The sequence below is a fragment of the Rhinolophus ferrumequinum genome, chromosome 11, assembly GCF_004115265.2.
Source record: "Rhinolophus ferrumequinum isolate MPI-CBG mRhiFer1 chromosome 11, mRhiFer1_v1.p, whole genome shotgun sequence".
In the NCBI taxonomy this organism is placed as follows: Eukaryota; Metazoa; Chordata; class Mammalia; order Chiroptera; family Rhinolophidae; genus Rhinolophus; species Rhinolophus ferrumequinum.
Window position 1 is genome coordinate 2,055,132 of NC_046294.1, and position 27,711 is coordinate 2,082,842.

The 27,711-nt window shown below is 51.8% G+C and overlaps 1 protein-coding gene across 2 annotated transcripts in view; it reads right to left on the bottom strand.

Moving 5' to 3' along the window:
* The window catches only part of CARS1 (cysteinyl-tRNA synthetase 1), a 45,844-nt gene that overhangs the window by 2,519 nt on the left and 15,614 nt on the right, over positions 1 to 27,711 (bottom strand). For both annotated transcript variants that reach the window (XM_033120887.1, XM_033120886.1), the window contains 13 exons: positions 18,585 to 18,725; positions 18,285 to 18,373; positions 16,296 to 16,417; positions 8,035 to 8,147; positions 7,418 to 7,546; positions 6,893 to 7,022; positions 6,668 to 6,771; positions 6,223 to 6,320; positions 5,818 to 6,007; positions 5,233 to 5,301; positions 3,172 to 3,253; positions 2,597 to 2,677; positions 1,876 to 1,943 (listed from right to left, as the gene is read on the bottom strand). In XM_033120887.1, coding sequence (XP_032976778.1) covers positions 1,876 to 1,943; positions 2,597 to 2,677; positions 3,172 to 3,253; positions 5,233 to 5,301; positions 5,818 to 6,007; positions 6,223 to 6,320; positions 6,668 to 6,771; positions 6,893 to 7,022; positions 7,418 to 7,546; positions 8,035 to 8,147; positions 16,296 to 16,417; positions 18,285 to 18,373; positions 18,585 to 18,725 — 1,416 coding nt within the window. The remainder of the gene's footprint in view (positions 1 to 1,875; positions 1,944 to 2,596; positions 2,678 to 3,171; positions 3,254 to 5,232; positions 5,302 to 5,817; positions 6,008 to 6,222; positions 6,321 to 6,667; positions 6,772 to 6,892; positions 7,023 to 7,417; positions 7,547 to 8,034; positions 8,148 to 16,295; positions 16,418 to 18,284; positions 18,374 to 18,584; positions 18,726 to 27,711) is intronic.

The window sequence follows — 27,711 nt, forward strand, 5'->3', positions numbered from 1 at the left end:
GGGCATGGGGGTCTCAGACCAGGTAAGGGTCCGGGTTAACTGCAAGGGTGAAGGGCCGAGGAGGGGCTGCGGGGCACAGTTGGAGGCACTTTCCACCTGGCAGGCAGCATGTAGACAGCGGAGGGGGAGCCTCGGGCCTGGGTATTGGGCCGGAGGCAGCAGGGCTGGGTGCCCGCGACACGGGGAGGTATACGGCTGCCTCAGGAGGTTTGGCTTGAGTCACTATGAAGAGACATGCAGCCAGTGACAGAAAGGACAAACAGGTTTGGGGAGTGGAAATCATGAGTTCCTCCTCGGGCATCTTGGGTGGCAGCAGGTGCTTCCTGGCCAAGCGGACCTCTCAGGCAGGTGGCTGGACACAGGAGTCTGGGCACAGGCACAATGGGAGCCAGGGAGAACTTGGGGTCACAGGCAGATGGATGGCAGAGAAGCCCTGCGACGGGGTGAGGTCACCTGGGGGGCAGGGGCTGGGGAAGCAGAGTCGGGAGGCAGACGAGGAGGTGCCAGCCGGATGTGCCCAGGCGGGACGGTCACAAGAGAGCCAGCTAAGAGCAGCGGCTTGAGGTGGGGATGGTGGCTGCCTGCCTGGAAGTGGGGAGCAGGGAAGAGAACAGGGAGCCGACTGCTAAGGTTTCTGCTTTCCCTTTAAAGGGAAAAGGGATTGTTTATCTGCTGGTAGAAACACTGGAGGGGAGGGACGACTGTCTATGAGGGCGCAGCGACAAAGTGCCAGAGTGGCCCTGGGGGGAGACCAGCTTCCTCGGATTTGGTTGGGCTGGGAGTCTCGGGGTGTGCACACATAGCTTCTGGAAGGACGGCACACGCTGTCACCGCAGGTGGAATGCCCCCCGAAGGCCCAGCAGGGAGAGGCACGTGGGAGCGCTTCCCCGTGGCGGAAGCTGTGGTTTTGCTTCATAGCCCAGCTTGGGGGGCAGGAGGCGCAGTCTGCCCCCATCACCTCTGTGGAAGGGCCTGGACAGGAAGGTGGCATTGGTGGGCAAGGCCCCGGCTCCTGGAAACCCTCCAGCCACGCCGAGCCCACAGGCAGGCGGTCACTAGTCTACCTCGGTCCAGAACGTCCCTGGCAGCCAGGCGAGTTAACCTTCTGGAAACCTCCTCTCAGTGTCCACACTCACATCTCCCCGACCCTGTGTCCTGCTTTCTGAGCACCCACCGAGGTCCTTCCCAGTCTCCCAAACTCGCTCTCCCGGGTGGTCTCCTGCCTAAGGCCTCTCGGGGTGCCTCCCCCCCTTCCATGGGGCCTGCCCCCCACATCCTGCAGGGGCCCGGAGCTCAGGGGCCTCTGTTCCTGCTGCCCACGTCCCCATGGGTGCCTCACGGGCTGCGCCCCACAGTTCTGACATGTATGTGTTCCTGTTTCTCTCTCTTTCTCTGGGACACCGAGGCCATTGACAGCAGGGCCGTCCTGATTCCCTGTGGTCCCCAAGGCCTGGTTCAGCTCTGGCTGTGGGATGTGTGGTGCCATCCCAGGCACACAGGAGGGATGGGTGCCAGGTCGGGGCAGGGGCAGACGGAGGTGCCACTGTGACAGATTCTACCCAGTGGCTCAGGAGACACCACTACAGCGAGAAGCAGTGTGACCAAGCCGTCCACTCTAGTTTACTACAAGGGACGAAGTTCCCATTAGAGTCTGGGAATCACTTTTTTAAAAAGAGGCCCTTCCTCAGATGTTTTTGTTTTGTTACCTAATTGTCAGTTAGTTACTCAACTTGTTCATTTTTCCTTCTGACACTTAGAAATCCTGGGACTTTAATAAATGTATAAACACTAACTCTTAAAAGGCAACTATGTAAACGCCAGTGGTTTTCCCATTTTCAATAAGCCCCGAGCCCAAGTCACTCCCGTTTTGCTCACCCTTTTCTTTTCTTCTCTCTCTTTCAGTAACATTTCTCTGTCCACCAGCTTGACCACGGTCGGCAGCCCTGCAAAGCCAGGGGTCCATGAGGGAAGTGAGGCCTGGGTCCATCCTCCCTGCCGGCCGGCCCCTACCCTGAGCAGTCCGCCAGGTCACCACACCCCCCCGCAGCTATACCCCAGGGTCACCTGGAGAAAAGCAAGGGGGGGGGCCCTTCCTGACTGTTCAAGATGGAAAACCCAGAAGTCATAAAGTAAGACATGTCAACTGAATCTTCAAAATCTAATAATTCTCTATGCAGCAAAACCTCCCATAGAATCAAAAGACAAGCTGTGAAACTCGCTGACAATTGCGTGACACAGGCTGTCTCCTAAGTGACAGATAAGAAAAGGTGGCCAGCGGACCAGCAGAAACATGAGCAATGGGCACTCAGGCCGCAGGAGTAGACACCCAAACGCCGTCCAAACAGGAAATGTTGGCAAGGACACCTGAGAAGGTAAAACCACAAGCCCACTGCCCCCACACCCCCAACCCTGCAGAACCCTGGGGCCCCGCTCTGGGATTCTTCAACATGGAACACATGCCCTCGGACCCCACCCCAGGAACTCTTCCCGTGGCCCTTTCAGAACAAGCCCCCGCCCTGCGTCCTTCCCACCTCCCTGCCTGTCATACCCGAGGCTCCTTGCATCGAGACCCCAGAAATGGCCCCGCAGAACCCACCTTCGTGATCTTCCAACCTCACTCCAAGCTCGGGCAGGATGTCGTCCCGCAGGGCGTCGCTGAGCTGCAGGACCTCAGGGACTGAGGACAAAGGGAAAAGTTCAGTCTGATTCTCTGTGGGAGGCAGAAGCGCAGAGCAGCCCCCAGGCCTGGGCCCTCACCCCAGGGCACCCCAGTCGTGTGCTGTCAGGATGCACAGACAGATGGTCCCAAGCAGGAAAAGTCATGGCCACGAGAGCCAGGTGGGTGGGTTCATGGAAACAGACTCTACTGCGCAGAAGGAAGGCTCAGAAACTGCCTGCACCCCCGGCCCTGGCACGGCCCTGCCTCCCGAAAGAGGCAGCCAGGTCCCACAGCGCGGACCCTGGGGACCCAAGGCCACACTTGCTCTGGGCCTGTGCCGAGGTCACCCAGAAGTCCTGGGAGGGCCCCTTGCTGCAGCCGACACACCTGGCCCAGGAACCCCACGGCTCCCAGCGCCTATCTGAGCTGGAGGGAAGGGCATGGCCGTCCAGGGACAGACGGGGGTCGGGAGGTTGGGGTGACCCCACAGCTCTCTGGGGCACCAGCTTCACCTTTCTTCTCTCGGGCAATCTTCCGCACCCCTTCTCTGAACTCCGACAGCACCTGAAGGTACGGCATGACTGTGGACTCGAGCTGTGGGAAGAAGGGTTCCGCTCACTGAGAGAGAAGCTCACCCCTGGATTTATGACACTTCGCACACCTGCTGCACAGCAGGGACGCCCAGACTCGGGACACGCTCTCCCTGAAAGCTGGTCCACTCCACGTGTGTGAGTCACACGCGACATGACATCTGTCCCAGGTGAGAGGCAGATGTTAAAATGCCCGTCTCTGGTGGTGCGCCCCACCATCTTTGGGGACGACTTCCCAGAGGCCTGACGCCATCCCTCCCAGTGGGGCCTTGTCCACACTTATTGAAGCTGAGTATGTCCGTGGCCTGCCTACCACCCACTCACACGTTCACGTCCACTCTATGGTTAACCGCCTGTGGGGACACGGAGGCCACAGAACTCAGGGACTGCTGGGAAAGGAACACCGACAAGGGCGGAACCCGAACTGGAAAAACGACGACTTTGTGAACAAGGGTTTTGTTACATCTGTCGTATTTTCCCAGCAGGCTTCTGACCAAGGTCTCTCCTGCCTCTTAGGTAAGTCACGCGGCAGCTCAATAACCAAAATAATAATGATTAAACGCAGAAGCTGGCTGGCCAATGAGCCGTCACTAGCACCTAAACCTCGTGAGGCCCAATCCTGCACCTGGGCTGAGGGGAGGCGTCCCTGCAGGGGGCTCGGGGGAACTGGGCTTCTGGGCTGTTCGGTCTTTATGTCACCCACGCAGCAAGACAGCGGGGTGGCCCTGGTGCGGGGAGGGACAGAAGCTTCTGGTTCCCGGCGGTCCAGCTGACCACAGCAGGCACTGTGGACCATTCAGCACCGAGGTGGCTGAAGACTTGGGAGCTGCCCCACCTGCTCCTGAAAGAACTGGGGTGTGGAAGTGAACCCGCAAACTTCCAATGGCCCTTTGCCCCAGTCCCGGGCTGCTCAGCGAGCTGACTTCAGAAGGCCCACGGAGGCCCCCAAACCACTGTGACATTCAACAGTAAAAGCATTTTTTTTTTTTTAAACTCAAAGGCAGACTGTCTTTAACCTAGGAGGTATTTTTAGAAAAATATCTAGAATCACTTGCACAAGAGAACAAAGCAGCTGTGTGGCTTTCCTTTCTAAAAAGCACCAATGAAGGCTCAGATATGGTAAAGTCTAGGCGACACCCCGGCAACAGCGAGCTCTAAGGCTGACAACCACCTCCGGCGATGTAGGAGTGGAGTCTGGCAGGACTTCTGACAGCACAGAACTCTTTTCTCTTTGGAAGTCAGTTCTTGGGGAAACCGCTATAAACTCCGTCTGCAGGCGTTCCCTTCCGCCAACGGGAAACAGGGTTCAAAGGCTTTGTCTTTTTACACTGTATTTGACTCCTGTTTTTATTTAAGTAACAGTTGTTATGTTTAAATATTTACACATGCATCCTAATCACATAATTACAGAGCCATCCTGACGGGGGAGGAGAGTGGAAGTTCGTCTGGGAGGACACGTGACGGTGGTCAGGCAGCGGAAACTGCATGTCTGCCCACATGCCAAGTACAGGTGAGACGCCAACGATCGCAGATGAACTTTCTCACGTGCACAGACCCATCAGACAGATGGTTCAATGTGGCCTCTGCATACAGGTCCACACGTGCCAGGACAGGGTCGAATGACCCGTCCCTTCTAGTCTGGCCCTGGGTTTGAGCTCACACAGGCAGCCCAGCAACACACGTGCTCCCCGACTAACTGTCAGTGGGGAGGCGGTCAGAGTCCCACTGACCTTCCACACATGGGAGGGGCAGCCGGCTACACTCAACTCTCCCAGCCAGGGAGACAGGGCCCCAGACTCAGTCTGGAAGGCCCAGTGTGGGCGGGACCTAATACTGGTCTCCAGATGTCCACAGGTTGGACCCAGGAGGGGAACAAGGAACAGGGAGGGATCAGGTGTGGAAGGAAAAGGGTGCCCTGGCAGTGGGCACCGTTTCCCGCGGCCCAGGAGGGAGATGCTCTGGGCCCAGGTGGGCTTTACTCACGTTGAGGCTGGTGCCAGGTCCTCCGACCGGGAAACCTAGGGAACTTTCCTCTTCGATGGCCCCAAAGATCTAGGAAAAGAAATAACCGCGCAGATGGAGAGGCCCTGAAGGACGGCCATCAGCGCCGGTCCAGGGAGCGTGGTGCTGGGCACAGAGGGCAGGCGGCAGTGAGGCCAGCCGGGCCAGGAAGGAGACGGACAGGGCAGCTCCGAGAGCCCCATCAGCTCCAGGCCGAGCCCTGGCTCCTGCTGCCCTCTCCAGCCCTGTCAGCCCGAGGCCACTGGGCAATAGGGAACCAGAAGGGTGAGGTGGCAGGTCACCCTCGGGTCCTGCCTGCAGCAAAGACCCCAGAACTTGTCAGCACGAGGAGGCACGACGCTGCCCCAGGTGTCTCCAGGTCAAGGCCACTGGTTCTGCTTTCCACACCTCGACGTGGGCGGGGGATGGAGGCACAGAGGTGTGATCGCTCAGAGCGAGGACGGCAGCATGCACTCGACTTCTGACACGGGACTGAGGGCGGCAGCACATGTGCCCCACCGGAGGCCGCCGTTTCCATGGGAACGGGTGGCGCAGGGACCGGCCTACCTTCAGCATGTGGGTGAGGTACAGGGCGACGGTCTCCAGCAGGGCCCGGTTGGGCCTCCGCCTTGCGGCCTTGCGGGCGGCCATATACAAGTTGCACTGGCTGACCAGAGCTCGCATCTCTTCCAAGACGGTGCGCGTGTCGACGTTGTCACAGAGGGCCGCGTGCACTGCTGCCTTCTTGCTGTAAAAGCTGAGTGGGAAGAAGAAGGAAGGGGGATGTTAAACCATAGCAGGACGCAGAGCCTCTCTGTGCTGCCCAACAGCCAGCGCGTTTCGACTGGGAGGGCACACGCTGAGAGGTGACGATGGTGCCACGGGCCCCTCACTGGAGGGGGGGTGTGACACACGGGCCGGTGGCACAGGCATGGCACGCCAACAAACCCCAGGGAAGAGGCCCCACCACACCTCTCGTTCAGCTCCGCTTCCTCCTCTTCCCACTTTTCAAACTGGCCGGTGATATCTACAGGAGCGCGAAGGATGTCTTTCACATTTAAGAAAAACTCCTAAAGTGAGAAAATTCCGTTTAACAGCATGTAGACCACCTTCCTATCCAAGAGCCAAGAGCCTGAAGATAAAGAGCTGTCTAGGGATGCGCTTTCCCTACAGACAAAACCTGAAACCACAGCGCACTGACTTCCCCAGGTGGTGAGCGCGTGGAGGGCGGACGGGCCCCTGCTGGCAAGTTCGCAGACTTGCTGGAGCAGAGGAAGCCCGCTGAGCTGGCTGTCCCTGCTGGCACGCAGTTGCTCTTGCCTGTGTCCTGCTCTCGACCAGAGGAAATGGGAAGTGGGAACGCATCCGTTTCAGTTGACTGGCGGTTCCACACACCTCTGGGCAGAAGGCGACTTACGTTCATGAACTTCTCAAACTGCAGAGCCGACTCCATGGTGTTGCTCGAATAGTCCAGCGTGTCCTTCCACGAGTGCATGAGGAACGCCAAGCGGAGCTGCCGTGCTGGGGAGGAAACGGCACATGTTTCCACTACTCTCCCGAGGAGCCACCATCACCGTGCATCCAAGGAAAGTGCACGTCCAGGGAGAGAAGTGCTTGGTCTCCGGGAGAGGCCAGCGTTTACCTGAGTGCTGCTTCAAGGCGTCTTTAATGGTGATGAAGTTCTTGAGCGATTTTGACATTTTACAGCCTGCAATTGTCAGGTGGCCAGTGTGCAGGAAGTAGCGGACCCAGCAGTCATTTTCAAAGTAGGCCTGGGGCAGAAAAACATGGGAGGGGCCGCAGCAGTGAGCTCCGTGGGCCTCTGCTTGCGGGGAGGGTGCCATACTTTGTAAGCATGGAGTCTCCTTTGTCTGTACCGGACAGATGCGGGAAAGAAGGTGCTGCCTCTTGTAGGTGGGCACCTGGGGCTCACAGGGGCCGCCCTGAGGCGTCAGTGAGCCAGGAGGGAACCACTGGTCCCAGGCCTGTCTGTTGCCAAAGGCCGGGCTGTTCATGTGGGAAATCAGGCTAAAAAATTAAGGTTCAAACCTCCCCCCGACAACCCTGATGCGGAAGCCAGGCTCTCTTGGACAGCCCCTCGCTGACAGCCCCCTGACTCTCCCCATCACGGTGGAGACCCAGGCCCGCCCTTCTGCAACCCGCCTACCTCAGACTGCGCCAGCTCGTTGTCGTGGTGGGGGAAGCGGAGGTCGAAGCCCCCTCCGTGAATATCCATTGAGGCTCCCAGGAGGGTGCCCGCCATGGCAGAGCATTCGATGTGCCACCCTGGACGCCCCTGGAGAGCAAACGACCCAGTGACCGGCCGGCCTGATCTCCAGGCCGCCATTTGCCCCAGTGTGCATGGGCCTTAAAACCTGTGAGCCTTCCTAGGACACTAAGGGGAATCCCATTCTGCAAAGCTCCCCACAAGCTTTGTGAAGGCCGAGGCTGTGCTGAAGCTTGTCATTTCCAGAACATTCCAGCATTCAACACCCCCTTCCTGAAGCTCTGGGAGTCGGGACTATCATCACAGATAATGTCAGGGGTGCACTCGTCTGCAGGAGCTTGTGGTCCTCTGAGCCAAAGCCCATCAGGACAGCGGGGCGTCCCAGGTGCTCCAGCAGCAGACGGGCAGACAGAAGGCCCAGGAAGGGCGTGACCTGCCCAATGGCCCACAAGGCTCAGTGGCATCCGGGTCCCGGGGTGGGGCAGTGGAATGCTGCACCAGTGAGGGGCCCTGCCCGTGACTGTCCCACCTCAGCCTTGGCCTTCTCGGGAGCTCACCTTTCCCCACGGGCACGGCCAGGACGGCTCCCCCGGCTTGGAGGCTTTCCACAGGGCAAAGTCACTGGGGGACCGCTTCTCACTCAAACGGTCTGCCGAGATGCTCAGGTCGCCTGCGGACACGAGGGAGGGAGGGGCTCCTCAGCGGGGCCTGCCGCAGCCGTCTCACCTCAAGACTAATTTCTGTTTATTAACTTGGTCCAGCACTCCTTCACCTTTACTCTGCCCAGACTATCGTGCTGTCCCAGTGTCCCAATTTACAAAGCCCCGTTTATAAGCTCACGGGCCAGCATCTAAGGGACAGTAGCCACGGGCCTGACCCACACCTGCGTTTCCTCAGCCCTCTCCTCCCCGTCACCCCCTCCTCTACTCAGCCCCTTGCCAATGACAGTGACAGTGCTGTGTTCTGAGGTGTGAGGCGACGCGATGGTGACAGCTTGGGGACCTTGGCTCGTGCAGGGGGATCGCGTATAAACAGCCTACGTGACTCCCAGCTGTGACTCTGGGAGACATGAGGACAAGCTAAGCCTGTGTGTGCAGCTTCTCGGGCCTGGAGGTGGCCGATCAGGACACTCACTGTCCCTCCCACGTTCACAAGGGACGTAGGGGAAGACGGCTACAGAGCAGCCTCTGAAAGCCAAGAGCAAAGGGAGCACGTCGTTTCCTGCTCAGCCCCCAGAAAGCAGACAAGGCCAGTCACCACCGGGCCCAAGGGTCGGCAGGAGTGACGGGAAATAACCTTTTACCAGAAAAGGCAGGCGAGGTCAACAGGAAACTTCTAGACCACACGAAGGACCCACGGAACACATCAGTGCTATGAAAGCGAAAACCTGCTGGTTGGCCCAAACTTTGCCCAGCGAATCCCCATGGTGACCGGGTAAAAGCTGGGTGAACGGGCAGAAGACGCCCCCGCACTGAAGCCCTAAGGGTCTGGCCAGGCCCCACCACCAGGCACGGTCCCAATGCTGCCTTTTTTGGGTGCTGTCACCCCCTTGTGGAAAACTCCGGAACAGGAAGCACAGACACTCAATGTCCAGGGTTGCAAACGCAGCGCCACCTCATAAATGTCACTTTTCAAGTGCCAAGGAACATACCTAAGCCACCCTGAGAACAGTTGAGAGGGAAAGCATTAGTAAAGATAATTAACAAACGTTATGATTTAAAATGGGCATTAAATGTAGGGTACTTAGAAAATACAATAAAGAACCGAAAAAATGCCATCGGGATAATGACTTTGCATTTTGGTATACTGATCTGCACGTTTGCATCTTTTCAAAGCAAAACACAGACACATCCCACCGGACAAACTCTATTCCAGTTTCCTATGTATTTTCTCACTGTCTGTATGTTACCATATCGTCAGAAATTATTCCAAGGTATAATTTGATTCAGCGCAGTGACAATCTTTTAGCCACTCTTTATTTGACAGATAATATACATTTAGGTTTTTAATTTTTCGTTCTTATGAACACATGAGGAGTGATCAAAATATACAGTGAATGTTTAAATAAAAAAATTATTATAGTAAAAGGCACATTGCCATTAATACCCCTCACTTCGAACACACTTATCCCATCCTTCGTGCCACTTTCTGAAGCAGTTCTGGAAGTCCTCTTTCCTGAGTGTCTTTAGTTGTGCTGTCATGGCTGCCTCGATGTCCTGAATCAATTCGAAACGTTTACCTTTCATGGTCATTTTGAGTTTGGGGAAGAGCTAGGAGTTGCACGGTGCCAGATCCGGTGAATAGGTAGAAGAGGACACACCGTCATGTTTTTATTTGACAGAAATTGCCGTACCAGAAGCAATGTGTGACACGGAGCCTTTCCGTTGTGATCACAAAATACAGTGAATGCTGCTGCCGAGTGCCATCCAACAGAAAGGCAGGGACCTTCAATATGGAAAGTGGCGTCAAACCTTAGTTAACTGTGTGACAAGTGTCTACTTGTTCAGTGCAGTGTGTCCTCACCCACCTTATTCCCTGGATCTGGCACTGTGCGACTTCTGGCTCTTCCCCAAAGTTAAAATGACCATGAAAGGAAAATGTTTTGAATCGATTCAGGACCTCAGGGCAGCCACAACAGCACAAATAAAGACACTCAGGAAAGAGGACTTCTAGAACTGCTTTAAAAAGTGGCACGAATGATGGGATAAGTGTGTTTGAAGCAACGGGGAATACATATTTTTTTAAACTTTTATTTATTTAGGTGTGTTTTTCCAGGACCCGTCAGCTCCAAGTAGTTGTTTCAATCTAGCTGTGGAGGGCGCAGCTCACAGTGGCCCATGTGGGGATGGAACCGGCAACCTTGTTGTTAAGAGCACCGCGCTCTAACCTACTGAACTAACCGGCCGCACCGAGGGGGAGTATTTTGAGGGGGATTAATGGCAACGTGCCTTTTACTGTAATACTTTTTTCTAAACATTCACTGTATTGTTTGATCACACCTCATAGTTACTCGTAAGTGTATCTGACTCTTAAAAAATTTCGTAACTAAGAGGACCTCGCTCTCTCACACGCCCCCCGCCCCCACTCTTCACCAACTGTCACTTTTTGGGAACACTGTTATTTGCTCCAGATTTTTTAAGTAAGAAAAGTAATCACTCAGTCCTTCCCTCGCCCTCCTGGTGTCATTCGTCTCCCTCCCCAGAGGCACCCACTATGTGGCCCCAACGTGTCAGGAGAGTTTGTCACTGTCTCTCGCTGGCGCCCTGCTCGACTTAGCAGAGTGAGCAGGCTGGTCCTGCAGTGAGCCCGGGTCTCCCCACCATCTGACCTTCTCTGTTGGAGTCCCAGTCTTCAAAAGAAAGGTGACACTTCCTGGGATTCCTTGCAGTGAAGTGTCATGTGGCCAAGTGTCACCACTGGGTGGAAGGGAAATGCCCCTGAAGGGAGGGCATGTCCCACTTCGTCCCTTTGCTGTCGGATTCTACTCCTCCCACCCCTGGAACTTAAACCGATTCTAAAGTCCTTCTGGAATAAAACACGGCCCCCCAGCACAAGAGTTGTTTAAAAAAACTGCCAGCTAGGGTCAGATGGCGTGACTGATCACACAGCTTCCGTGTGCTCTTGCAATCTGGAAGGTTCTTTGTCCATGTGACCCTGGAGACTGGGTGTCTCTGCACTCCCTCCGGCTGCCTTTCTCAGGCTTTGCCCATTTTCTCTGACTTTTAAAACTCTCTACAGTATCCATAGTTGTGCTCACTTTGTCCGAATGCATCCTTGAGTCACCTGTGTTCACAAATCAGTCTTGCTACAAGTTTTTCTATTTTTTAATCGTTTTGAAGAACCAGCTGCCGACCTTTAAAGTTACTGCCATCCCATTTCTCTCCGCTTTTGTCTTCATTTCCCTTCGGTTTGCTGCTGTTCCTTTTCCAGCTTTTGGGCTGACCACTTACTACCTCACTTATTTTTAATCCCTTTTGCTCTTCGATTTAACTGCATTTAAAAACACCATTTCTGGTAATGGGCACGCCAGCTACGTTCTCCCAGTTTTGTGACATGGCCGTTGGCTGCTCGGTTCAATGGCCTCCAGTTTCCACCGTGGTTCTCTTTTCCTCCAGGTCACTCAGGTCTGTTAGTCTTAAGTGTCCCCTCAGTGTTGACACCAAGTCACTCATCGTGGTGGGAGAATGCAGTTTCCACAAGAAGCCGTGCGTTGGGATTTGCAGAGACTCCTTTTTGTGGCCTGGTGTGTGGTTGTCTGGATGTCAAAAAGAGTGCACGGTCCTCATTCCTGGGCGTGACGTTCTGATCTGGGAGACGATGGCCATCAGTGTGTGCGTCAATCCTGTCACATCCCTGTGAGCCTTGGCTGGATCCATCCATTTCTGGGAAGTGTGCTGAGCCTCCGCACAGGTGTGGTTGTGTCTGCTTCTCAGGCTACAGGGCCATGGGGGCCAATGCTGTCCCGAGTCCGTGGCTGGTCCACTTGGGGAACAGGGGCCTGTAGCATCGTGAAGTCACCTCCTTTACTCTGACGAACGTCTTCAGCCTTAAATGCCATTGGGTCTCCTGTTAACGCTGTTAAACTAACAACTCTATCTTTTCGTCATGTTTCTGTGTTGTTTGGTTTTGTTTCCAGTTCTGATAGTTTTTAGAACAGAGCCCTATAGGTGAAATTATAGATCAAAAAGTATGACCATCTTTATGGCCCAACTGCCTTCCAGAAACACTGGAGGGCAAACGCAGCACGTGACCCAGGCCTGAGGAGGCCACCCCACACCTCAGGACTGCTGGTTCTGCGTGTGTGTGGCTTGTCCCAATTCACTTGGGGGGCGAGAATGGAGAAAACACTATGCCAGGCAAACATGAGTGGACCTGGTCCAGAAGGAGCCTGTCTATGTTGAGACATGTGGACTGAGATGGCCTGGGCTGCTGTCACATACTTGTCACTCACTGGGATCGGAAAACAGCCACTTGGAGCTGCTGCCAGAGCATGTGGTAGCCCTGATCACACCGAGTCCGGACACGGAAAAGGACCTGAGCCTGGATTTCTCCCCAAATCCCCACCTTGCTTTTCCCGGCACCTATTAAAACAACCACTCAGAGTGGGGCCCAGGAAAACTCGCAACCTCCCCTAACTGCCTTTGAAGGAGCAGGTGCTCGTGAGCCTGTGCTTGTCTCCTACTCACTCGTGACCTGGGACGCAGGGTTGCCCTCCCTGCTCACCGCGTCTCTGTCCTGGGGCCTGTAAGTAACAAACCTGGCAACTCCATTTCCTTTCTGTGGGCATACTGCACCTTCATCAAAACAGCCCAGGGTTTCACTTCCCCAAAGCAGAGCTCGCATGCTGAGGGAACGACCTGCCGGCCATCTGGGACGCTTGTGCTTCCCCATTCACAATCTGCATCTTTTTTTTTTTTTTTAAGACACATTTATTCAGTGTCATGATTAGACTGTTACAGTTAGCAATCAACAGCATGGGTGCAAAACAATCTGCATGAAAGCCCTTTGTTGGAAGGCTGTACACTTTGCAGACAGAAACTAAAATAACCTGTTAACACAATCAGGCACAAATACAGCCCTCGAGGTTTTTTTTGTTTTATTTTTAAAGATGTTATTGGGGAAGGGGAACAGGACTTTATTGGGGAACAGTGTGTACTTCCTGGACTTTTTTTCCAAGTCAAGTTGTTGTCCTTTTAGTCTTAGCTGTGGAGGGTGCCATTCAGCTTCAAGTTGTTGTCCTTTCAGTCATAGTTGTCGCAGCTCAGCTCCAGGTCCAGTTGCCATTTTTAGTTGCAGGGGGCGCAGCCCACCATCCCTTGCGGGATTTGAGGAATTGAACTGGCAACCTTGTGGTTGAGAGCCTGCTGGCCCATGTGGGAATCGAACCGGCAGCCTTCGGAGTTAGGAGCATGGAGCTCCAACCGCCTGAGCCATCGGGCCGGCCCTGAGTTTTTTGCCATACACATGAGTATTGTCTAAAACATGGCTTCGTTTTAGCAGCTAGGCCCCGCTGCCACTGTGCTGGCTCAGTTCATAAATCTGCTGTCACCTGTGGCTTCCTTGTCCCTTCTCTGGCTCTTCTCTCCTGCTAAGCCTTGTTTCCTGGCAGTAATTAAAACCTTCTGCCACTGCCATAGCTACTGCTGCTGCTGGAACCGCCATAGCCACCTTGGTTTTGTGGTTTGGCAAATATTGGCCTCCACCACCATAGGGGCCAAACTTCTGCCTCCAAAGTTTCTTCCTTTCATGGGTCCAAACTTTGAAGATTGACTGTTGTGATTGCCCAAATCATTGTAGCTTCTGCCACTTCCGAAGCTGCTCCCGTCATTACAAAACCCACGACAGCCATCCCCACTGTCATCTTATCCTCCCTCAGCACGACGGCCACCAAAGCCACCTCGACCACTGAGGTTTCCTCCACAACCAAAGTTGTCATTCCCACCAAGACCACCACCAATGTTTCCGGAACCACTCTGAGCTCTGGCTGGATGAAGCACTAGCCATCTGCTTAGATAGGACTTTCCTTCCGTCACAGTTGGGGCCATTCATAGGACGGTGTTTCCGAATGACAATCGTGTCTACTGAGTCAAGGTCATCACAGGTCACAAAAACAGAGCCTCTCTCCTCACCACTGCCTCGTAGGTCGTGATTTCAGTCACTCAGTTTCCCCACACTGTTCAAAGTCATCTCTTAGGTGACGTTCTCCAGCGTCTTCTTCAACAAGTCTTTTCCCAGTGAAGTGGGCACCAGGCCTTCAAGAACCTTCTCTTGGCACAGCGCGCAGGCCCCACAGCCCTTCTGTCCACCTGTGTGGTCTTCACGGCTGCATCCACCACCTCCCCAGTGGCATAGGTGACAAACCCAAAGTGTCTGGAGCGCCTGGCCTTTGGGTCCCATTACCCTACAGTGTGAGTGTCCCGAGTGTCCCTACTGCTCAGAATGGGTCCTCAGACTCTCGTTGCTGTTGCAAAGCTCAGGCCTCCAGGGAAGAGCGTCCGCTGTCCAGTCTCTGGGAGACGGACTCAGATATGACGACTCGGGAGGGGAGACTAAGGACGGTTCCTCGGCAGCGTCTGCTTTTCCAACCCACGCACACAGCACCCCACACCCACCCTGACCACGGGGGCTCTAGGTGCCCAAGACAACCAGTGCCTACTCTGGATGGAGGCCCCAAGGTTTGCGATGCTTCTCAACACAGCATTGAATATACAGCTGCTCTTGAACAATGTGGGCTTAGGGCACCGACCCCCGCCCAGTCAAAACTCGGGTATAGGCCGGCCCGGGGGCTCAGGCGGTGACAGCTCCGTGCTCCTAACGCCGAAGGCTGCCGGTTCGATTCCCACATGGCCCAGTGGGCTCTCAACCACAAGGCTGCTGGTTCAATTCCTCGAGTCCAGCAAGGGATGGTGGGCAGCGCCCCCTGCAACTAAGATTGAACACGGCACCTTGAGCTGAGCTGCCGCTGAGCTCCCGGATGGCTCAGTTGGTTGGAGCGCGTCCTCTCAACCACTGGGTTGCCCGTTCAACTCCCGCAAGGGATGGTGGGCTGCGCCCCCTGCAACTAGAAATGGCAACTGGACCTGGAGCTGAGCTGCACCCTCCACAACTAAGACTGAAAGGACAACAACTTGACTTGGAAAAAAGTCCTGGAAGTACACACTGTTCCCCAATAAAGTCCTGTTCCCCTTCCCCAGTAAAATCTTTAAAAAAAAAAAAAAAAAAATCCGGGTATAGGGCGGCCGGATGGCTCAGTTGGTAAGAGCGTGAGCTCTCAACAACAAAGTTGCCGGTTGCCACATGGGCCAGTGAGCTGCACAACCTGCAACTAAAGACTGAAAATGCCAACTGGACTGGGAGCTGAGCTGTGCCCTCTACAACTAAGACTGAAGGACAACGACTGATGGGTCCTGGAGAAACACACAGTCCCCCAGTATTCCCCAATAAAATAAAACGTCTGGGTATAACTTTTGACTCCCCCAAAATTTTCCTAATAGCTATGGTGACCGGAAGCCTTGCCAATCACATGAATAGTTGATTAATACATATTTTGTCTGTTACGTGTATTATATGCTATAGGCTTACAATAAAGTGAGTTAGAGAAAATAAAATGTTATTAAGAAAATCATAAGGAAAAGAAACTATTTATTGAAAAAAATGCCATGTAAGTGGACCCATGCAGTTCAAACCTGTTCAAAGGTCAACTGTTGTTTTGTTTGTTTGTTTTTTCTTTTTTCTTATTAAAAACTAATACACTTCACAGGGTTGGTGTAGAAAATTCCCAAAGTCCCTTTAGGTGAAAATTTTGCGGTTCCCTGGAATTTCTTGGCTCCCTCCACTCTGGGGTCTCCGCCCCCCTCGCTGCCACCTTCACCCCACTAAGGTTTCCAAGCGGGAATTCCCACCTGTTCTCAGGAATTTCTTTCACTTTCCCTTCCCGAATCCTGATATAAACTGTTTTCTGCTCTCCACGATGAATCGTTTCCACAAAGTGACGGCCGATACTACCAACTACCTGGGTTCAAGGAGCCGATTTTCCCAATTTCCCGACCAACTTTTCTTGGGATTCAGGAATGGAAAAATGAAAAAAATTCCAAGAACTGGCGGGAATTCCCCTGGGAAACCCTAGCAAAATAGAAAACATGTCTAAGAGATACATTGTGAGTAGTACGTTTATTTCCCATTGTGGGTATTACTGGGTTCAAGGGGCTGATTTTCCCAATTTCCTGAGCAACTTTTCTCGAGATTCGGGAACGGGAAAGCAAAAACAATTCCTGAGAACGGGCAGGAATTCCAGCCTGCAAACCCCGCCCCCACTCACCTTCCCCCTCCTGCAGGGCCTTCTGGTCCCCGACAGCCTCAGGCACCAGCTTCCCGTACGAGTGTCTCTCACTAGAAGCGAACTTTGCCGTGTCAAAGTAGACGGACCCGTTTGAAGCATAGCTGGAAAACAAAACAGAGACCGGGCAGTGTGGCAGAGCCCAAGGCAGCCCGGAGCCATCACAGGACGCCAACCTGCAGATGCAAAAGGTTAGCAGGCCGCGGTCGGCTCGGCTGTCTGCTCCCCATCCGCCCGTTTCACAGCTGTGATGCGACTATTCGAAACCACGGCGCTGTGCAAGCTGAGCGGGGACAGACAAGGACACTTTACAGGGCAGGGGCCAAGTCCTCACTCCCTGGGCAGCGTGTCCCCTGCCTCCAGTCCTGTGACCACGCAGCTCCCACCCTGCCCCTGCCTCGGTGACAACACAATCCTGGGTGACATGACACAATCCTCGCCACTCTGTCTGTTCTCCCCACGTGCGCGGCCCAGTCCAAGCTCTCTGCCTCCCAGAGACCAGAGTGATCTGTCTTCTGTCACCTTGGCCTGGCCCGTGCCACTCACTTTGGCACACAATCTCACGTCGCCCTGCAGTGACTGTGTTAAGTGAGGAGAGGTGGTGCGATCACTCCTGACGACCCGTGTCTCCCCGGCCCACCTAGGAGCTCCTCACTCTTCACTGCACTCGGTGCACGCAGGCCCTGCCGGCCTCACCTTCCCTGGGAAGTGGGGAGCATGCCTCCCGGAGCAAAGCAGCAGCTGGCAGGTGCCACGCTGCAGGCGGACACCCGGCCCCCATCTGCGCTTCCATTGTCGGCTATTTGGGAAAGCGCTAACTTCGGAGACTTGAAAAGTGCTTCACGCAGTCAGAAAGTGCTCGAATGGTAAACCCGGGGCAGGGCAGCCAGGCTGACCAGGGGCAGGAGCGGCGTGTGCTGGTCAGCAGGTACAGAACACCTGCCCGGGGCGGCCACATGAGGACGGGCGCACCCAGTGCTGAAGCCCAAGGACCCAGAAGGGCCCGCGCTCACCAGCACGAGCTTCGGGGCCTGAATTGGTGGCCTTAATGGTGAGCTTCCCAGGACCGCGGGCCAGGTGCTCTCCACACCTCTCCTCCCTGCCATGGTCCCAGGGCAGGCCATGGCCTGGGCAGAGGGGCTGGTCAACCCCTTGGGCAGGTGGCCCAGGTCCTGGCTGGACCCTGAGCTATACGAGCAATGCTGCTGGGAGCTTGGAAGCCTGTAGGGGGTCTGGGGGCCTGCAGGGAGCCTGGGGACCTGCAGGGGGACTGGGGGCCGGCTGGGGTGCCGCCAACACCACCTTCTGGCTTTTCCTTCCTGCCTTGAACAAAGAGGTGGTGTCTGTAGAGCTGAATACCTGTTCGAATAACAGGGAACCCAGAGGGTCTCTTACACTTAGTTGAAGACTAAGTGACTGCAGGAAAGGCCTGCTGGGAGGGTGAGTGTGAAAGGGGGCTGCTGAAATGGTGAGGTTATGGGCTCAACTGTGTTCCCCAGAATTCACACGGTGCAGTCCTGACCCCCAGGACCTCGGAATGTAACTGCGCCCGAGTCTTTCAAGAGGTGACAAAGGTAAAACATCGCGGATTGGGTGGGCCCAATCCACTATGACTGGTGTCCTCATAAGAAGAGGAGATTGGGACTCAAAGAGAGACGCAAGGGGCACGCATGCACAGAGCAACGCACGTGCGAGGAGGCAGTGAGAGGAGCCTGGGACAGCCCTGCCCTCGCGGCCCCCAGGAAGCAGCCCTGCCAACACCTCGGGCTTCTGGCCTCTGGAGCTGGCGGCCACACACCTGCTTGCTCAGCCTCCAGGACCTGGTGCCCTGTGATGGCAGCCCCGGGCACTGACACCCCGCCAGCATTGCCACAACTCGCCTGCTCCCAGACCCTGACTCAGGGACGGACGGCGGGTCTCCTAGGACACTGTCCCTGAATGTCATGCAGGCCTGAGGGGCCTCAGGCTCACCCGTAGCCATTGTCCACAATCTTCTGGACGAAGTTCACGATCTCTGGCACATACTCACTAACCCGGGTTAAGACGTCTGGAGGTAGAACCTGTGGGAGACAAGAGAAAGGCCTGTCCCTCTCATCTGCAGACACCGGCCTAGGCCAGCCCGTGCCAGGACCACGCTGGCACCAGACTGGAGCCAAGAAGCCCTCTGCCCTCAGCCGTCACGTCAGCGACAAGAATGATCCGGACGACTCGAGGCCTGAGCTGAGGGGACCTCGGCCCCGAGAGCAAGGGCGGGGCGGCAGCGCCACTTACGTTCAGGGCTTCCATGTCTTTGTGGAATTCCCCTTCCCAGAACTTGGGCAGCTTGGAGAAAATGGAATTGTCCGTCACCTCGCTGCCCAGCGTGCAGTCCAGCCAGTCGGAAAGCAAATCCTTTGCTTCTTCCAACAACACCTAAAGAGAAAGAGACAGCACATCCACCCCCGTGCACAGGTCTCATGGGATCACCTCGAGTGGGCTGAGCTGAGCCAATGCAAAGACACTCTGTGCACAGCCCTGACCCGCGAGCTGCGTCTCCCAGGAGCCCCCAGCGCTCACACGAATGGCTCCGGAAGTGGGAGGCTTGGAGGTGGGACGTGCTCAGGAGCCCCCACCGCTGAGGTCAGGGGTCAGGGCAGGAGTGCATGCGGGGCGCTCACCCACAGCCTGGACACCTGAGCACTTCAAAGTTCACGACAGGAGACGGCAGGTGGTTAGGAGATGGGCAGAGCCCCAGTCCCGGGGGGAGGTCTCCAAGCCCACGTCGCCCCAAGGGTCAGATGCCATTGACCGAAGATGCCAACCCACGTCACGCCCAACAGGGCGGCACCGGTAGGAGACATGTCCTATCACCACGGCACTCACACCAGATGGGAGAAATGTCCTCCTGTGCCATGGTCTCAGGGCTGTGACCTGAGCCCTGCAGGCGGAGACCCTGTTGTCGTGCGTTGGAGGAATCTAGTGTTTTCAGCAGGTTAACCGGAGCAATGACGGGGTGTGGGGATTGGCAGGCAGTGTGCGGTCCGCTAGTGTGGGTGGGAGGCAAAGAACAAGGGTGGAGAGAGAAAGGGCAGGACAACTGAACATGGAAGAGAAGGTGAGGCCGCATGGCGTGGGCATACGTACACATAACACGGACAGGAAAGGGGCAGCCAGGGCAGTCTGGGCTTGCAAGTACCAAGGAAAATGTGCAAGGACACTCATCACCCTGCCCCCACCAGGCTCGGTGCCCAGGGGTAGGCAAGCAGAGGAGGCAGGGCTCCTGGGGGGCAGCGGTTGTCAGGCCTGCTGCTGGGAGGCGAGCACTGGACCCGCCCCACAGGGAGGGGCACAAAGCACGCAAGGGCGTGGAGCCCTGGCCCTCGGGGAGGCAGACGTCCTGTCCACGAAGGCGTCTGCATTTCTGGCCACAGCTCGTGACCAGGAATGACATCCTACTCTAGGTCACGAAACCCCGAGGAGAAAGGCACCCGGGAGCTGAGTGGGGGTCTGCAGAGATAAGCGACAGACAGACACTGGCAAGGGCCCCAGATACGAAGTAACAGGTGCTAAATGCCTGAAGAAGAAAGGAAGGAGTCCTGGGACAAGTAAGCAGTAAGATGCTATCAAAGTGGCCTCGCAGGTCAGAAAAGAAATACAGTGGCACCTCGGTTTTCGAACGCCTCCATTGATGAACATTTCGGTTTATGAACGCCGTAAATTTTATGGCTCTATAGATAGTAAAATTCATGCTAAATTTGCAGTTTTAGGGGTTGATTTTAAAGGTCTGGAACAGATTAATCCATTTTACATTACTTTCTATGGGGAAACTGCACCTCGGTTTTCAAATGTTTCAGAACTTGAACGGTCTTCCAGAACAGATTATGTTAAAAAACCGATTATGTTAAAGTACCACTGTAGATGGTACTTCTGGAAATGAAACATATCAACCAATGGAAAAAAATAAAACACTCGATAGGATAGGTCAGATGGCTGAAGAGAGAATCAGTGAATGGGAACACAGGACTGAAGAAGTCACCCTGAAGAAGCAGAGGCAGGAAGGGAAACATTAAAGACAGGTAAGAAATACAAGGATGGAAGGAAAAACCGTGACTTACATCTAATGGGAATTCCAACGGAGAAGAGAAGGGACAGAGGCGCTACCTGACGATGTGTCTGAGAATTTCCAGAACTGATGCAACAATCCATGGACACAGAAGCATGAAAAATACCCACCAGAACAAATAAAAATAAATCCCTTGCAATGTCTTAGTGACAGAGCAGCAAACTAAGAGATAACATTTTTATAAGGAGCCAGACAGAAAAGACATATTTACCTACAAAAGAAAGGCAACTGGAAGGGGAGCAGACTTTTCCCAACAACAGTGGAAGCCACATCAGTGGGACAGACCCCAAAGCACTCAGAGAAAATGGCTGTGAACCTTAACCGTATGACCAGCAACACCACCTTCAAAAAAACAGGATGAAATAAGTACATTTCTAGATATACCAAGGCTGAGTTTCGCACTAACTGCCAAAGCCTGCCCAGTGCCAAGAATCACTAACAGGTGCTGGGCAGACATGCAGGTCACCAGGCCTCTCCCTGGAGGTTGGCAGGGCTGCAGCAGTCTGGACGTGCCCCTCCCCCAGCAGGCACTCCAATAATTCTCCGATCCAGGAGAGTCCGGGTGACATCAGAACTTGGCCTGTTCAAAAGTGCAGTGACACCGAACTGTGTCCTGATGACCCACAACATGAGTAGCCCAGGAGTTTGTAGGAAACGGAGTTCTCAGGCCAGCCACAGACCTGGTGATGAGACTCTCTGGGAACCAGCAACCGGGGCTTCAGCAAGTGACGTGGGCGCATCTGAGCTCAAAGTGCCAGGTCAGGGGCGCCCATCCCTCGGGAGACGAAAACGCTCCCAGAGAGAAGAGACTGAGAGCCAAGCAGGGAGTCTAAACAAGGGGAAAATAGCATCCAACTGGCTGGGCTTTTAAAATGACAGACTTAAAAGACTGTCATGAAAATCACGCTTTGATCAAGTTCAAGTGTCCTAAAATCCTTGTACGGCGCAGTAAAGGGGACGCACTAAGTTATCACACCCAGTACCGATCCAAACGTAAGTACAAGAACAGAAACAGAAATGACCAAACTGTTAAAGGAGAGAAAATGAACTAACGACAACAATGGAGGACGGGAGGAGAAAAACTAAGCATGAAATAGAACCAAGACGAAGAGAAACAAAGTAAGGTGACAGAAGCAAGTCTAGCAGGTAAATGGACCCAGCTCGCAGCTGAAGGCAGAGATTGTAAGACTGGATTCCAAATCAGGGTTCCAGACACATAAGGTGACAAGAGGTGCTCCCAAACCACCAAGGCCACAAAAAAGTAGAGAGAGGAGGACAAAGGTGTGGTTCAGGAGTTCGGCTTCCCTGGGAAAGGAGACCTGGGGCCGGGGGAGGGGCACAGAGTCTGGCCAGTGTCAACTGTCCTGCTTATGGGGATTCACAGGTGTTTACTGGAGATAGAGTGGGCCGCAGGGTAAGATTCAATTCACTGCAACAATGTAACCGTTTTAAGCTTGACTTTCCTAATCAAATAGCTTCAAACTGTGTAAGTAAAAAAGTGATAGAGAAGGGAGACTGTGTGAGATTTATCTCCAGGAAATCGACCAGCTTCTCACAGTAAATATCACAGAAAACTCTGTTGGTGCTTCTGGCGACATCTCAACTACCCCAGAGCACTTGGTCTTAACAGGGCCCGCCCTCAGGAGGAGCTAGGCAACCAGAGCCCGACCTGCTGCGTTTGGCAGAGCCCAGCTGACCTGCGGAACGGATAGGCCTTACCCCACCCCTCTGGACATCCTGACCCACCTAAGGGGGGAGAAAAAGCTGAGAAGCACTACGACGTTCACATCCAGGGTCACAGACTCACTACGAGACAGAGACCTAATCGTAGGATACAGAACACAGCCCTGCCCCCGCCTCACCACCACGTGACAAAGGACCGACTTACAGCAGGTCCTTTCGCTCGGCACACCATGTCTGGTTGGCAAGAACAAACTATAAGTCGTATACTAAAAGGCAGGAAACAACCTGGAGACAGAACCACGCACACCAAGGATGCTAGAATTAGGCGACGTGGAGTCTGCAACAACCATGATTCATGTGCCAGGGCTCTGATGGGTGAAGTAGACAGCATGCAGGAAGAGGTGGGCACTGAGAGAGGAGAGATGGAAGTCCCAAGAAAGGGCCAAAGAGAAGTGCTGGAGATCGAAAACACAGTAGTGGAAATGAGGACCTCCTGTGACGGGCCTGGCTAGGTGCGGCTGAGAAGGAATCTCTGAGCTTGAGCGTATCGCAGTAAGAACCTCCAAAATGGAAAATCAAAAAGTCTTTGTTCTCAAAGATGGAAACAAACAGAAGAGAATGTCCAAGGGCTGTGGGGCAGCCACAGAAGGTGTGACACGTGCACAGTGGGAACACTTGCAGGAGAGAGAGGGAACAGAACGGGAGAAATAGCTGAGAAAATAATGACTGAGAATCTCCCCAAATTAAAGTCAGACTCAAAAGCACAGATCCAGGAAGCCCAGAGAACACCAAGCACGATAAACACCCAAAACAGTACACCTTGGCATATCATTTTCAAAATACAGAAAATCACAGATGAAGAAAAAAATCCTGAAAGAAACCAGAGGAAAGAAACACCTCACCTGTAGAGGAAAAAGGTAAGAACGATATCCAACTTCTCCTCAGAACCACACGAGTAAGAAGAGGGGGAGTGAAATATTTAAAGTGTTGAGAGAAAAAACCCAGCTACCTACAATTCTGCACCCTGAAAACTTATCCTTTAAAAGACAGGGAGATATAGACGTTTTCAGACAAACAAAACTTGAGTGAATTCATTGCCAGTAGACCTGCCTTGAAAGAAATGTTAAAAAAAGTTCTTTAGAGAGAAGGAAAATGATATAGGTTAGAAACTCAGATATGCATAAAGAAGAGCAAAGAAGGAATAAGGTAAACTAAAAACTTTTTCTTCCTTATTCTTAGTTGATCTAATAGATAACAGTTTGTCAAAATTATAACAGCAAGAAGCTAGTCAATTGTGTATATGTATATATGTACATATATACATATACGTGTGTGTGTGTATATATATATATACACGCACATCTCCATATATCCTTATATGTAAGTGAAATAAATGACACCAATGATATAAGGGATAAAAGGAAATTAGGATTATTTTGTTATTATAAGGCACCCACACTATCCGTGAAGAAGTATAGTGCTATTTGAAAGTGGGCTTGGATTAGTTGTAAGTGTATATTGCAAACTCTAGGGAAACCACTAAAAAAAGTGAAAAGAAAGGAGAGAAAATGGGACATACAAAATACTCAAATAAAACCATTAAAAGCAGAAAAAGAAAGGAAGACAAAAATAGGAATAAAGAATAAGGACAAATAGAAAACAGCAACAAACATGGCGGACACTACTCCAACTATATGAATAATCACTTTGAATGTCAGTGGTCTAAACGTACCAATTAAAAGACAAAGATTGTCAGAGTGGATCAAAATACAAGACACGACTATATATTGTCCACAAGAAACCCCTTTTGAACAGAAAGACACGTGTAGATTAAAAGTGAACGGATGGAGAAAAATGGGTCATGCTCGAAAGAATCAAAAGAAAGCAGAATAGCTATGACTACTTTCAAACAGAGCAGACGTCAAAGTAAGGAACGTGATCAAGGATGAAGAGGGGCATTACATAATGACAAAGGGTCAGTTCGCCAAGGAGACATAACGGTCCTCACTATGTGTGCACCGAACAACAGAATACTGAACTGTCTGAGACAAAAACAGATGAAGCTCCAAGGAGCTAGAGGAGTCCACTCTCACAGCTGGGACTTCACTGCCCCTCCCCCTCCCGCACACAGGGGCCGGCCCAGCGGCAGAGATTCAGTCAGGACACAGTGGAGCTCAACAGCGCCACCAATCAACTCGCTAACATGGACATCTGTAGGCTACCTCATCCAACAACAGGAAGAATACAAATTCTTCCCAAGCTCATATGGAATATTCAGCAAGACGGACCTCAAGGTGGGCCATAAAACACACCTGAACAAATTCACAAGCACAGAACTCATACAGGGTCTGCCACCAGACAACGTGGAATTAAACTAGAAATCAACAACAGAACGGCAACTGGAAAATTCCAAACTACATGGAGATTAAATAACACATTTCTAAATGACACATGGGTCAGATACCTCAAGAAAAATTTAAAAATATTTTCACTAAATGAAAATGAAAACACACATCAAAATTTGTGACATGCAGCAAAAGCAGCGCTTACAGAGAATTTATAGCACTGAAGCCTGTGTCAGAAAAGAAGACCTAAAATGAATCATCTTCCACCTTAGGAAACTAGAAAAAAATACAACAACAAATTAATCCAAAACAGGCAGAAGAAAAGAAATAATACAAATTAAAACAGAAAATAGGAAATCAATAGAGAAAAATCAACAAAACCAAAAGCTGCTTCTTTGAAGAGATCAGTGAAATTGATAAGCTGTTAGCCAGTTAAGAAAAGACAGAGAGAAAACACAAATACTGATATTATATCAGAAATGAAAGAGGGGACATCACTACAGATCCCATGGAAATTAAAAGGATAATAAAGGAATACTATAAAACAACTCTTTGTCCCAAAAATTGATAACCTAGATTAATGGACCAATTCTCTAAGAGACACAACTTGTCAAAACACACACAAGATGATATAGACAATCTGAATAAACTTTTATTAAATAAGTAGATTCAATAATTAATAACTTTCCAAAGTAGAAAGCACCAGGTCCACATGGGTTCACTGGCGAATTCTACTAAACATTTAAGGGAGAAATTATATCGATGTTCTACAATCTCTATCAGAGGATAGCAGCAGAGAGAATACTTTCTAATTCATTGTATGAGGACAGCATTGTCCTAGCACCAAAACCAGAAAAAGACATGGCAAGAAAAGAAAAATACAGACCAACATCCCTCATGAACACAGATGCAAAAATCCGTAAGAAAATATTAGCAAACTGAATTCACCAAAGCATAAAAAGAATCGTACACCACGGCCATGTGGGATTTATCAGAGGTATGCAAGGCTGTTTCAACATTATAAAATCAATTGATGTCAATCAACGCATCACTTCAACAGACTAAAAAAGAAACATGCCAATACATCCAAAAACAGCAGTTGACACAAAGCAGCACACTCACCATTCATGATAAAAATGCTCAGTAAACTAGGAAGAGAGGGAACCTCCTCAGTTTGATAAAGAACATCTACAAAACCTGACAGCTGACATCACACTTCCTGGTGAGAAGCCAGGTTTGCCACTAACATCAGGTCCAGTGCAAGGATGTCCCCCCTCACCACTCCTCCTCGCCAGAGCCATACTGGAAGTGCCTGTTAATGCAAGAAGGCAAGGAAAGGAAATAAAAGGTATACTGATGGGGAAAAAAGACATAAAACTATACGCCTACAAATAACAAGTGGGAACTAAAATTACAAACAGTACCATTTACTGTAGCACCCTCAAAATGAAATACTCAGGTTAAATCTAACAAAGCAGGTACAAGATACATATGAGGAAAATGAAAAAACTCTGATGAACGAAATAAATAAATGGAGGATACCCCACGTTCACGGATAGGAAGACTCGATATTGTCAAGATGTCAGTTCTTCCCAACTTGATCTATGGATTCAACGCAATCCCAATCAAAATCCCAGCAAGTTATTTCATGGATGTTGATGAACTGATTCTGAAGTTTCTATGGAGAGGCAGAAGATCCAGAACAGCCAACACAATAGTGAAGGTGAACGAAGTCCGAGGACTGACCTACCAGACCTCAGGACTCATTGTACAGCTGGAGCAATCAAGCCAGGGTGGTGGCGACGAAAGAACAGACAAGTAGACCAATGGAACGGAACAGAGCCCCCAGATAGACCCACCCAAATACAGTCACTTGATCTTTGACAAAGAAACAAAGACGTCTCTTCAACAAATGGTGCTGGACCAACTGGACATACACATGCAAAAAAATGATGAGTCTAGACACAGACCTTACACCCTTCACAAATACTGACTCCAAATGGACCACAGACATAAATGTAAAATGCAAAACTATGAAACTCCTAGAAGGTAACATAGGAGAAAATCTAGATGACCTTGGGTTTGGCAAAGATTTCTTAGATACAATACCAAAAGCACAATCCACGATAGACAAGAACTGAGAAGCAGGACCTCATTAAAATTTAAATTTCTGCTCTGGGAAAGACACTGTCAAGGAAATTATAAGACAAGCCACAGACTGGAAGACAATATTTGCAAAAGACATATCTGATAAAGGACTATTATCTAAAATATACAAAGAACACTTGAAACTCAACAATAAGAAAACAATCAGACAACATGGATGGATCTTGAGAGTATAAAGCTAAGTGAAATAAGTCAGACAGAAAAAGCAAAGAACCATATGATTTCACTGATATGTGGTGTATAACAAACAAATGAGAAACAAGAACGCACAGACACAGACAATAGTTTAGTGGTTACCAGGGGGTAAGGGGTGAGGGGTGTGAGGGTCAGGGGGATCCAATATATGGTGATGGAAGGAGGACTGACTCTGGGTGGTGAGCACACCACCCATTATATATATCACCCAGACGTGATATATAGATGACGTGATACAGAATTGTACACCTGAAACCTATGTAATTTCACTAACAATTGTCACCCCAATAAATTTTAAAAAACAAAACAAAAAAACAATCTGACTGAAATATAGGCCAAAGATTTTAACAGCCACTTCACCAAGATACATAGACAGCAAATCAAAATCAAAAGAGGCTCCACATCATACGTCATCAGGGAAATGCACATTAAAACAAGAGCTGGGGGGACATGGAACCTGGGGGACCCCCACCCTCGGCTGGGGGAAAGGGGGTGCAAAGGCTGCAGCCACCACTTTGAAGGACAGCGTGAAGGTTTCTTACAAAAGTAAACACACTCTCGCCCTACGATGCAGTGATCACACTCCTTGGAATTGACCTGCAGGAGCTGGAAACGTGTGACCATGGAAAACCTGCACAGATGTTTAGAGCAGCTTCGTTCACAACTGCCTAAACGTGGAAGCAAACAGGGCGTTCTCCAGGAGGGGCAGGATGAATAAACGGTGGGACACGCAGACCGTGGAATATTCTTCAGCACTAAGGAGAAATGAGCTCTCGGGCTATGAAAAGACGTGCAGGAAGTTAAACGCGTATCAAGTGAAAGAAGCCAATGTGAGCAGGCCACAGGGCATATGATCCCCACGATGTGACATTCTGGAAAAGTGAGAGGGCACGGTGACAGGAAGAGA